General features: G+C 40.9%; 1 protein-coding gene across 1 annotated transcript in view; it reads right to left on the bottom strand.

Annotated features, from left to right (window-relative positions):
* Nucleotides 1-1,061: 1,061 nt before the first annotated feature.
* Nucleotides 1,062-11,818, bottom strand: part of Rbfa (ribosome binding factor A) — an 18,624-nt gene continuing 7,867 nt past the window's right edge. Inside the window, exons 5-7 of the mRNA XM_004640218.3 lie at nt 8,742-8,826; nt 3,182-3,255; nt 1,062-2,139 (exon numbers count right to left, since the gene is read on the bottom strand). Of these exons, the coding sequence (XP_004640275.2) occupies nt 1,818-2,139; nt 3,182-3,255; nt 8,742-8,826 (481 nt within the window). The 3' untranslated portion in view covers nt 1,062-1,817. The remainder of the gene's footprint in view (nt 2,140-3,181; nt 3,256-8,741; nt 8,827-11,818) is intronic.

Here is an 11,818-nt window from a genome sequence, read left to right as displayed (position 1 = left end):
ACACAATGACAAGTGCACATCTTGGCATAGTACTCCAACAGGCTACATGTGGCACACTAACAGACTATGCTAGTTAACAGAGCTGGTATTAGGCAAGCCTGTATCAGATCAGCATGATATGAGCCTGAGCAGGGACTGAAGTCATTCAACCCACCAGAAAGAACAAAACTAGTCTGGAACTGTTTTAAAATGGTAAAGCCATCAAGAAAAGATACAAACATGAGAAAAATGTGGTACCTAGATTACAAAAAAGATGCTTGCTTATTGTGAGCTAAACAAGAATGCAGGGGCCGGGGAGATGGCTCAGTAGGATAAGCGTTTGACTGGCAAACACAAGGATCTGAGTTCAATCCCTGGTTCCGCCAAAAAAAACCAAGAATGCAAAACATCACCATGCTTAGCCTTTGATGGTAACAAGCACTAAGCTGGGCTAAAGTGATCCCTTCATACATGTCAAGTGACTGAAAGCACCAAATAATGAGTAGGTGAATCCCACTGCTTTATCATCATCAATCTAGAAGACACTTTAGTAGTTGTCTAGCTAAGGTCTGGGAATTGAGGGAACTGTCCTGGGGAGATACCTGTCTGCTGGTTGTCCCTGGTAGGTGCTGGCTATTACTGGCAATTTCATATTGGCTGTTGGCAGCTGTTGACTGTTAGTTGCTGGTCGTCACTAGTAGTTACTATCATAGTAGTTATAGTAGTTTCTGGTTGTCACTGGTTGTGATTATAGTACTTTCAGTCATTTCAAGACACCTATAGAAAAAATAAACTGACTGCCGGCTGAGGTTGAGCAAGACGATGATAGTCTAAGCGCCACATTTTTAATATATCTGCACTTTTTGTTGATGATTTTCCTATTTAAAATAAACCAGGGGCTGGTGAGATGGCTCAGTGGTCTAAAGCACCTACTTAGAACAAGCTTAGCAAAGCACAGGGACCGCAGTTCAATCCCCCAGCACCACATGCCAGCCAGCCCCGCCCCCTGGTGGGCTGAGCTGGCCACACACACACACACACACACACACACACAAATAAATAAATAAATAAACCAAAAAATAATTTATAAGATGGAGCATGATTTTTCTTCTGATATGATAAAATAAAAAGCTGTTCACAGCCTGTGTCCAAGAGTCACAGGTTCCCCAGAAGGCAAAGACCTGCATGTTGGACATTTAAATGGGTCCAGAAAAAAAGCCAGCTGGACAGAGGCACCAAGAGCAAAGTCTGTCAATATGTCACGTGATCAGAGTTCAGGCATAGCCAGTACTACCTGGATCACCTGGGAGCCCTTCCATTGCACCAATATGTACTTTTCATTCAATCATGCCTCAATCAGAAGGTGGAAACTGGACCCACAACAGCATTGAGGAAGCCACCCTTGGGAAGACAGACAAGCATGAGCACAAGAGGCCTCCATCCCTGCCCTCTTCTGCTGCACAGACCTGGGCTAGAGTCCCAGTGATATAGCTTTATTCTTTTCACATCTGAAGATCTCACCAATGTGATGAGTGGTTTATTATTTTTTTATTACACACAGTGTGCTTCATGAAAGAAGAACAGTGACTTCTGTATAGGAAATTATGCTTAGACACATAGAAAACTACTGAAAGTTGAACAGGAGAAGAGTCCATGATACCTCTAAGAGTTTCATCACCTATCTCTGTAGTACAGACCACATACTTTCCACAAAAGCACACTCTTTTCCTGCAGGCCCAGACAGGCAGACTGACGACTCCCCCCTATCCTTGTTCTGTTCAGTCATGAGGGCCCTACTGTTCAGTCATGGGGTCCCCACCACCTCCATGTTCTGCCTCTCATTCCTCTGCTTTCTTAGATTCACATTCATATTCCATGGTACTGTCTTCATCCTCATCCTCATTCTCCTCACCTAAGAGGAAACTCCTGGGGGAGGTGTCCTGATCCTTGTGTGACAGAGCCTTCCTTCTCCTCATGTATTGTGGCAACTTAGCCATTTGCTCCTGCCCAGGTGGCACCAGGCTAATGTCCTGAAGTCCTTTCTCCTTCTTCCGTTTATACTCCATTATTTGCCTGTTGAGTGCATCATGATTGATCCCACACAGGTAAAAGTCTGCAGCAGGTCCTGGGGGGTCAGGTGGTAACTGGGTATCAGAGTCCCTGGGAGAAAAAAAAGAGCTTTCATATGGAGTACAAGTCAAGCCCCAAACCAAGGTAAAATGTCACCATAAGCATATCTTACATCTCTTCATGGGTACATATTTCCTCTTGAACATCTATAAACATCTATGTATCTGAAGAGACTGTACACAAGATTATGGGAAGAAGACTAGTTGTGGTTCTCCAACATAAGAACCAGCCAATAACACAGTCCTGTGCAATCATTCAGCCTGGTTATTAAATGGATTTTCCACATTTCTCAGCTAAGCATAGCCAGTGCCATCTATGCACCAGTTTTATTGGAAGCAGAACTGAGCACAGATATGTCATCTTATGACCCTGTAATGCTCAGCTCCTGAAAGTCCCTAAGCTTCTGGTTTGACTCCCTAACTCCCTTCTCCTCAACGCTGGCCACTACCAGTCAGGATATGCCAGGCTTGCTATGGTGTGGGGTCTTTGTTCTGGCCTCTGTAAGCTAAACTATAGGTTATTGCTGAGCCATGGGAGTCCAGATGCCCAGGGATATGGGTACTATTCATGCCCTAGCTGTTCCATGCCTGGAAGAGTGCCTCCTCCACAAGAACATCTCTGCTCTCTAGATCTCTCACCTGCCCTCATGTTATTTTCTTCAAAACTTCCCGCATCCCCACCAGTCATTTGAACACTTATTTTTCTGTACCTTTCTTCCTAACTATAATGGACTCATCCATGACAATCAGCCTCTCCTAGCACAACCCATGCTCTATACCAGGGACCATTCCCTGATGCTCACAACTGCATCTAAGAACTGAAGCAGGGCCTTGCATACAATAAGCACTCAGTGAAAATGCACTGAGTCAAGAAGAGGGAATGAGTCTTCTTCCTTGGTAGCTGAATCATGGCTTTGAACCCATTAGCCAGTACACATGGATATCTGCTGGGCCCAGAGTAAATACCAGTGGGGCAACATGTCTAGTTGGGATACAGGTCATACAGCTGCTGTGGAAAACAGCAATTCTATGCCTAAGGATCTACCCCAGGGAATTGGAATACACATCCATACCTGAAATGATCCTGTGCCGAGTTATCTATATCATCTATGGGCCCAAAGTCAGCTACTGCCAGCAACTGATCAACCTGAAAAGAAAGCACAGGAAAAGACAGGCTGGGCTATACCTTCCACTCCTGATGCTCAAGTGTCACGCTCCAACACTGACCCAACTGCTGGTCTCCAGGGATAGCCTTCACCTAATTCTTTCTGTGGACTCTTTGTCCATACTGGGAGCTGCTCTACAGCTTGAGCTTTCAAACACTTCACTACTATTTAAACATATCACACTTCCTTTGATATGTAAAACTTGGAAACTTTGGATGTATCTATGAAGGAAAGGTTAAATATCAGTTGAATCAACAGATATTCAAGGAAACAATCTAGACACTCCCTCCAGCTTTTGAAACTCAGAGGAAAGGGCATTGAATCCCCAGAAATAAAGTAGGCACCCAGAGCTGGGAGATCCAGGAAGAAATGGCAGCAGAACCTATGGTCTTTGTAAGCTGTAAAAGTGTGGGATTTTACTCCAAAGGGACTCTTTTCACAGAGCAGGCAACAGAAGGACAGAGATGCACATACAGGTACCTCCTGTGTCTCCTTTATATTCTATTTTTCATTTTTTTAATCTTTAATTCTATAGCCATCCTCTCATTCTCCATAACAGTATCCTTTGTCTCACTTTTTCTTCTTTATCTGCCATTGTTTAATTTTTCAATTTTTTTTCACATCTTCTCTTCCCAACTATCTGTATCTTTAACAGTATGACCACTAAGCTTTTTTAATCTTAGAAAGTTAACTCTATCATACTGATATTGAATTCTCGTACTATCATTAGTGTAGATATAGTTATCTCATTTAGTAGGTATTTGTTGTATGTCAATATCTGGTTTATCTTAGGGTTTACAGTAGTAATTTCTACTAAGGTTAAGGGTGATAATTACTGGTTTTTATAGGACATTAATTATTAGACAAATCTAATTTGTCTTGGACAACACTGTTCTTACTGATTTACTTGATATTGCCAGGGTAGCATAATTTTTGCTGTTAACTGGTTTTTTCTGTATGCCAGTATCAGGACCTTTGTGATATTAACAATACAATATAATGGCCCATTCCTGGAGAACCAAGTCCTGGGCCAATTATACTGCATCACCCCACCTCCCCCAGCTGACAGAAATAACCTGATTATGGGACAGAGGCAATGGACTATCATTAGCCAGGCCCTAAGTGCAAAGAAATATCAGATTGAACCTAATCTTTAAATAACTGGACTTTCGATATCTCCAGTGTTCCACCCATTTACACCAGAATACACATTCTTCTTGGAAGCACATGAGACTTTCTTCAAAATAGAAAGCAGTCATAAGAGGAAAGTTTACAGCTGTGAATGCTGGCATCAGAAAAACAGAATAAGTTCTAATAAAAACCTAATGATGCACATGAAATTCCTACAAAAACAGAACAATCTGATCCAAAGTAATACAAGGAAGAAAATGATAGAGATCAGAGTACATTTAATGAAACTGACATAAAGATTTCAATGAGTCTAAGAGCTGCTTCTTCAAGATTAAAAGGACAAACCCCTAGCCAATCTTACCAAGAAAAGACCCAGATCAATGCCATTATTAATGAAAAAGGTGAAATTACAACAAACTCTGCTGAAATCCAGAAGACTACTAGTAGCTCTTTTAAGAAACTACACTCTACTAAAATGGAATTCAGAAGCAATGGATAGATTCCTAGATACATAACATATAAATTACCAAAACTGAAACAAGACGACACAATAAAAACCCTGAAAAATCAAATAGCAGGCAATGAAATTGATGATTAATTAAAAAAAACCTACCAACTAAGAAAAAAAACAGGACCTGATGTACTTACTGCCAAATTCTATAAGAACATTAGAGAAGATCTACTATAAACATTCCTTAAACTCTTTAAAGAAATTGAAAGGGGGAAGTTAACAATACCCTGATTTCAAAACTAGAAAAAGACTCAACCAAAAAAAGAGAACTAAACACCAATCTCTTTAATGAACATTAACAGAAAAATCCTCAACAAGATAATGGCAACAAATCATCAAAAAGATCATATATCATGACCATCCCAGTGATGTAAGGATGACTCACCATATGCATATCAATAAATGTATAATATCACATAAATACAAGCAAGGAAAAAAATGATCATCTCAATTGAAACAGAAAATGCATTTGGCAAAATCCAACATCCATTCATAAAAACCCTGAAGAAAATAAGTATAGAAAGACTATTATGTCCCTCTGATAAAAAGCCATCTATTAAATAGGATCTCAAGTCCGCATCTTGTACAGCAATTAACCACTAAGAAGAATATATGCAGTGTGTTATTTGTTGAATCTGTACTTCCGATTTGATTTGAAACTGTCTCTTGCTATCTGTTTATCAATAAAATTTTGAAAAAAAAAAAAGCAATTAATGTTCATTTTAAAAAAAAAAAAGCCATCTATGACAAACCAGCTGCCAAAATCTTTTTTTTTTTTTTTTTAATTTTTTAAAATGTATTTAGTATACGGTCTACAGGGTTTCACTATACACATTGGACTTGTAGAGATCCTCCTGTTTTCAGCCTGCCAAGTACTGGGATTACAGGGGCATGACACCACTCCCAATCACAGTTGACATCTCAGCTGCCCCAGGGGTGGGGCCAGCAAGGCACCCAGGGATTGAACCCTAGTCTCAGTATCTGCCTAAGCAGGCACTTTAATCTGCTGAGCTATTTGGCTGGCCTTCCAAAACCATTTTAATTGGCAAAAAGCTGAAAGCTTTCCTACTAATATCAGGGATAAGAAAGGATATCCTCTGTCTCAGTTACTTTTCTCTCATTGCTGGGACAAAGCATCCAATACCCAAAATGAAAGAAGGTTCATTAGGTCACATTTAGTGGAGGATTCAGTCCATACTCAGATGGTCCAAGGCAGAGTAGCACATGGCACAGGGCAGTCATTTAAGGAGGAGGAAAAGAGCAAAACAGCAAAGGGAGGGGCAGCAACTCCCTGAGCTAGCTAGCCTCTCTCCCTACCTTACATTGTAATACAGATTACTCACCCCAAGGCCAGAGTATAGCACTCACCCAAAATCCCAGCAATGGGTCAAGAATCAGTCACAAACTCCAGAAGCTGCTCCATGACTGTATGGGGCTTTGAGGGAACAACTAGACACAAATCAAACATCCTCTATCACCACTTTATATAGCTCTCAAAATATTAGCTGGAGCAATCAGACAAGGCAAAGAAATAATAGGGATGTATACAGGAAAGGAAAAAAACCAAATACCATTATTCACAAATGGCTTGATCTTCTATATAGAAGACCCAAAAAATATGACCAAAAGATTCCTAGAATAATTAAATTCAGTATCAAAGCAGGATATAAAGTCAACACACAAAAATTCCTGTACACCAATAATTCATCAAGAAAGAAATAGGGAAATAACACTTTTCACAATAGCAAGAAAAATTAACCAGGGATTGACTAACCAAGGAAGTGAAAGCCCTCCAAAATGAAAATTATTGCACTCCAAAAAAAAAGAGATCAAAGAGAACATTAAGAAATGAAAAGACATCCCCTGTTCCAAAACAGGAACCAATACAGTAAAAATGGCCATACTTCCAAAACTGATACACAGATAAAACACAATCTCAATCAAAATACCAAGTGCAGTCCTCACAAAGTAAGAAAATTTCATATAGAATCAAAAGAAACCTAGAATAGCAAAACCAATCCTGGACAAGAGCAAGGCAGGAGAAATTAAAATTCCAGACTTCAAATAGTAATGGCTCCTTGGCAGAGCACACAGTAGCACATGCTGGGGCATCGAGCATGGTGCATGTAGGTATAACCCTTGGCTCCTGCTGGACTCTGCAAACATCCCAAACGCACCAGCCATTTCAGATGCACCAGGTATGTCCTATCCTTCCAGGGACCCACACTGCTAGCTCCCTGGCAGCAGCAATGGGCTTCAGGTAAGCATGTGCCTTTCCTTCTCAGGGACTACAGTGGTCCCTCACTAATCACAGAGATTACGGTCCAGATACCCCTGCAATAAGGGAAAATCAGCAAAGTAGTGACGTTTTATTTATTTTAGTATTTACATATATTTTAAGGCTTTATAAACCTTAAGGCTTCTCACACTCTTATAAACCTCTCCCATGCTTTTAAAAATACTTCTAATGTTCTTAACCATTTTCTAAACTCATAAACCTATGTAACTTTAACAACATATATATACTATATGTACAATATATATTTATCCATTAAAGAAATGCATACTGTAAACAGAATATTTTATTTTTATTTAATATTCATTTAATATGTTAGAATTAACATTTTTAATATATTTTTAAAATTCTAGGCAAAAATCATTAGGACCATAAATACTACACATATAAATACGTATATAGTACTCTGTGCTACCACAAAATCCTGCAATATAGTGAAAAATCTGTGATAATTTAGATTTTTAAAAACCCGTCAAAGTTGAGTCATGAAACAGCTAGGAACTACTGTACTCTGAAAGGGACTCACAGTGCCTGTGGTGCTTCCCTCTTGCAACAATAGGAACCATAGGAAGTCCAGCCAGATAGCTCAGCAAAGAGACCAGGGTTCAATCCCAGAACCTCATGCCGTGCCAGCTCTGGGACTGAGAAGGCAACAGAGACTGGGCATAGTGGTGCGCGCCTATAATCTCAGCACTTGAGAGGCTGAAAGCAGGAGGATCACTATGAGTCTGATCTGTGTAGTGAGACCTTGTAGACACTGTATTTAAAGTTGCTTAGCAAGCTCAGCAAGTTGAGTTCAATCCCCGTTTCTGCCAAAGCCAAAAAAAAAAAAAAAAAAAATCACTGGGGAGCTCAGCCTGGGACTGTTCAACTTAGTACAAGCCAAACTGCACTAGTGTCTTACAGGGGACAGTAGCTTTACCCCTTTTTGTATTTGGAGAAATCCTTCAATGTCAAGATTATTCCTTGGGCAATGTTTTCAGTGTTACATGTGCAGTGACTAACAAAAAATAAACATAACAAATTATGTATTTTTTTTTCTACATAGCTAAATCTTATCTGGTCCTCTAGCAAATAATAGTTATATAACATTGTAAACATTATTTGCTGATTTTTGGCATATGTTTTTCTACATATAACATACTTTAATAACTACCAAGGGGCTACTACCCACATAAAATATGTATGTATGTATGTAGAGGCTTTTAAACTTTATAAGTAACCAGCCTGTAAATCAAGGAAAATGATGGTAAAAACACTCAAAAGGCAGAATGCAAATCTTAGAGGCTCAATGGTATGAAGTCATAGAAAGATCACAGAGGCTAGGAGAGGTGAGGGGCAGGGCGAATGTGGGAAGATGAGTCTGGCTACTTCAACTACACTCAGGAGAAATAGCCATTTCACTCACTGGTCAGTTAGAGTAATGGGCATAAAGATTTACAACCAGAAGACACACCTTCAAAGGCCTAGTTTAAATTTTAGCTTAAAATTTTACCTATGTATAAGTTTATATTATTTAAAAACCTTACCTCAGCCAGAAGTGCATTTCTTCTGTCTTGAACAAACACTATAGGTGGCATATTCCTGAGGGTCTGCTGGGACATCAAAAGGTGCCTGAGAACAGAAACTATATGATTCACAGTCCATACCTTGACATTTACCAGATGGGCACAGTGCTTACATGACAATCTCGCAGGGTAGAGTGAGATTTGCTCATCTGTTACTCAGGTGAAAATGAGATGGGCATAGTGGCCTATACCTATAATCCTAGAATTTGGGAAACAGGTGGGAGATCACCTGAGCCCAGAAGTTCCAGGTCCAACCAGGCCAAGCATCATAGTGAGACCCCATCTCAAACAAACAAAAAGAAATAAAGAAAAAAATCACAAACCTTCTTCATTTAGTTGCCATTTCCAAAGAATACAAAATGCATCATAACTGCAACTGCTTTTAATTCTTCCAAAGCAACTGAGATTATAAATAATCTCACCTAAACATGGGTGTCACCTGCAGTTCTGTGGGCTCCAGGGTTTACATGCAAAGAGTTCTTCCAGCACAACTCTGTGCTCACATCCCCATGTACCAGGGAGAAAGGATCTTCTCACTGTTCATAACTGTCTCAGTTACTCTTCTCTTGTTGCTGGGACAAAATACCCAATACCCAAATTAAGGAAGGAAAGGCTTATTTAGCTCACAGTGGAGGTTTCAGTGTACACTCAACTGGCTCCAAGGCAGAGTTGCACAGCACAGAGCAGCCATTGATGGAGGAAAAAAGCAAAAAAGCAAAGGGAGGGCAGCAGCTCCCTGAGCTAACTAGCCTCTTTCCCTCCACCCCCTTACACTGCAATGCAAATTATCCACCCCAGGGACAGGGTGTAGCACTCACACCTAAAATCCCAGCATTGGATCAAGAATCCACCACAAACTCCGGAAGTTGCATAGCATAGCAAAGTGCTAGTTTCTGTTTAGAGGAAGTCCCACAAGTGACTCGGATTACCAACACTGTCTTCTCCCCTTGAAGTGCAGTAAGATGTTGAGGGAGAAGACAACAACAGCAGAGGAGCGGAGGAAAGCAGAAAGGAAGCATCTGACTCGGAGCACTACTTGTTCAGCTGGATTTCCACATTTTTTTTAAGACTGAGAAGAACAGTGAATTCTTTATTACTATCCAGATCAGTGATTCTCAAAATTTTGATTTCAGGTTCAATCCCATGTAAAACATACTAAAAAAATTACTGAGAATCACAAAGAGCTTTTGTCTATCTGGTTATAACTGATGATATTTATTATACTAGAAATTAAAACTGAAAAATCTAAATGTTATATCAATTTAAATTATAAACTCACTAAATGCTCACACAGACTTTTTAATGAAAATAGCTCTATATGCTCAACAAGCATACTGAGAACAGTAATACTGGTTGCATATTTCCTGAGACTTTTGGTGAACAAGTAATGAGGTCTTGTAACTATGTCTGTTTTGCATTCTTTCAGAAGGCTGACAGCATGACACACATCTGTAACTGGTTACTCAAGAGGGTAAAGCAAGAAAAATGCAAGTTCAAGGCAAACTTGGACAATTTAGTGTGGGGGGTGATTGATAGAACACTCCTGTTATATTTTCCCTTATTTGGGCAAGAAGTGCTGCAGCACCAATCCCTGTTTGCCTCAGCATCTTCCTGTGGTCCTGGACCTCCACTACCAATCCACAACTAGTCCCACCAAACTGCTTCCACTATACAGCTATTTAGACCCTGCTCACTTCCTCAATAAACGAGACTTGATCAGAAAGCCTGTCTTGTCTCCGTCTCTCGTGTCTCTTGCCCTGTCTTGTTCATCCCCGTTCCTCCTCCAGGTCATTACCCCACGTCTGGACTCGCGGGCCGAGTCAAATGGAGCACCACGTGGAGGCCTGGCATGGAGGATTTAACAAGGGAGCCTTTCGAGAGCCCTGGTACAAAGCAGATAGTGAAAGTAAATTCCGAGGCCAACGCCGCCCGAGTGCCTGCCGCGCTGCTCGAGCCAGGTGAGTTAATGGCAACCCCCTTCCCCTTTTCCAGCATGGGTCAAGCATTAAGTGAGCATGAACTCTTTGTGGAAAGCCTCAGTAAGGCACTCAAGACACGAGAGATTAAGGTAAAGGAAAAAGATTTATTACAATATTTTAAGTTTATTCATGAGGTTTGCCCGTGGTTCCCATTGGAGGGCACGATCAATTCTAAAAGATAAAAACAAGTGGGTGATGCATTACAAGATTATTATAGAGTTTTTGGCCTTGAAAAAGGTCCCAATCACAGCATTTTCATACTGGGGCTTGATTGATGAGATTCTTACCCAGTGACATAGAGACCCTTTGGTTGGAGAAATGATTACCCACGGAGAAACTGTTCTGCGTAACTCAAATAGGCCCACTCCAGCCCCTTCCCAGGCTGGTTTAGACATCTCCTCTCTCCATGGTGAGGAGGCAAATAAAGTGTTAACTAAACCCCAAGATAACAAGCAGCTTCCACCTTCCCCTAATGAGCAGCTGCTGCCTCCCCCTTCTGAGCTTTTGTTGCCTCCTCCTCCGTCCAAGGCTCCTCTCCTGACCCATTATAAATCTTTGTATCTCAACCTTACTACTTTACAAGAGGTCAATCGGGAAGACTTAGCCAAAGAGGCTTCCAAATGCCATCCTGACCCCGTTGCAGCACCAGTTGCTACAAAACCGCCTCCTGATAATAATGAACTTTCCAAATTTGCTCCTAAATTTTCCAATGTGCTTTTGGACCTGGAAAATCGACTGTTTGAGAGGCTTACATTACACTTACAATCTTTGCAGGCTGATCAGACACGTGGCACCCCTAAGATGGCGCCTGGGCCCAGTGAGCCCTTGCCTAAAATGGCGCCTGAACACAACAGGCCCCCACCCAAAATGGCTTTTCAGGCTTCGGAAGTGATGGCCCCCGGTCAAATGAATTGGAGTATGTTCCCTGTGTGAGGCTCAACCCAAAAGGAGGAATAAAGGAAAAGAAAGATCAAATAAATCTACAGTGATTACTAAAGCCAGTGGGGAGACTGGCTGTAGACACCTTTGGCACTTAGTGGTTGGAAAAGAAAGTCAAAA

Source organism: Octodon degus, unplaced genomic scaffold, assembly GCF_000260255.1.
Source record: "Octodon degus isolate 3935 unplaced genomic scaffold, OctDeg1.0 scaffold00120, whole genome shotgun sequence".
NCBI classification, from domain to species: Eukaryota; Metazoa; Chordata; class Mammalia; order Rodentia; family Octodontidae; genus Octodon; species Octodon degus.
The sequence above is the reverse complement of the archived record's forward strand: the minus strand, read 5'-3'. Positions and strand labels throughout refer to the sequence as shown.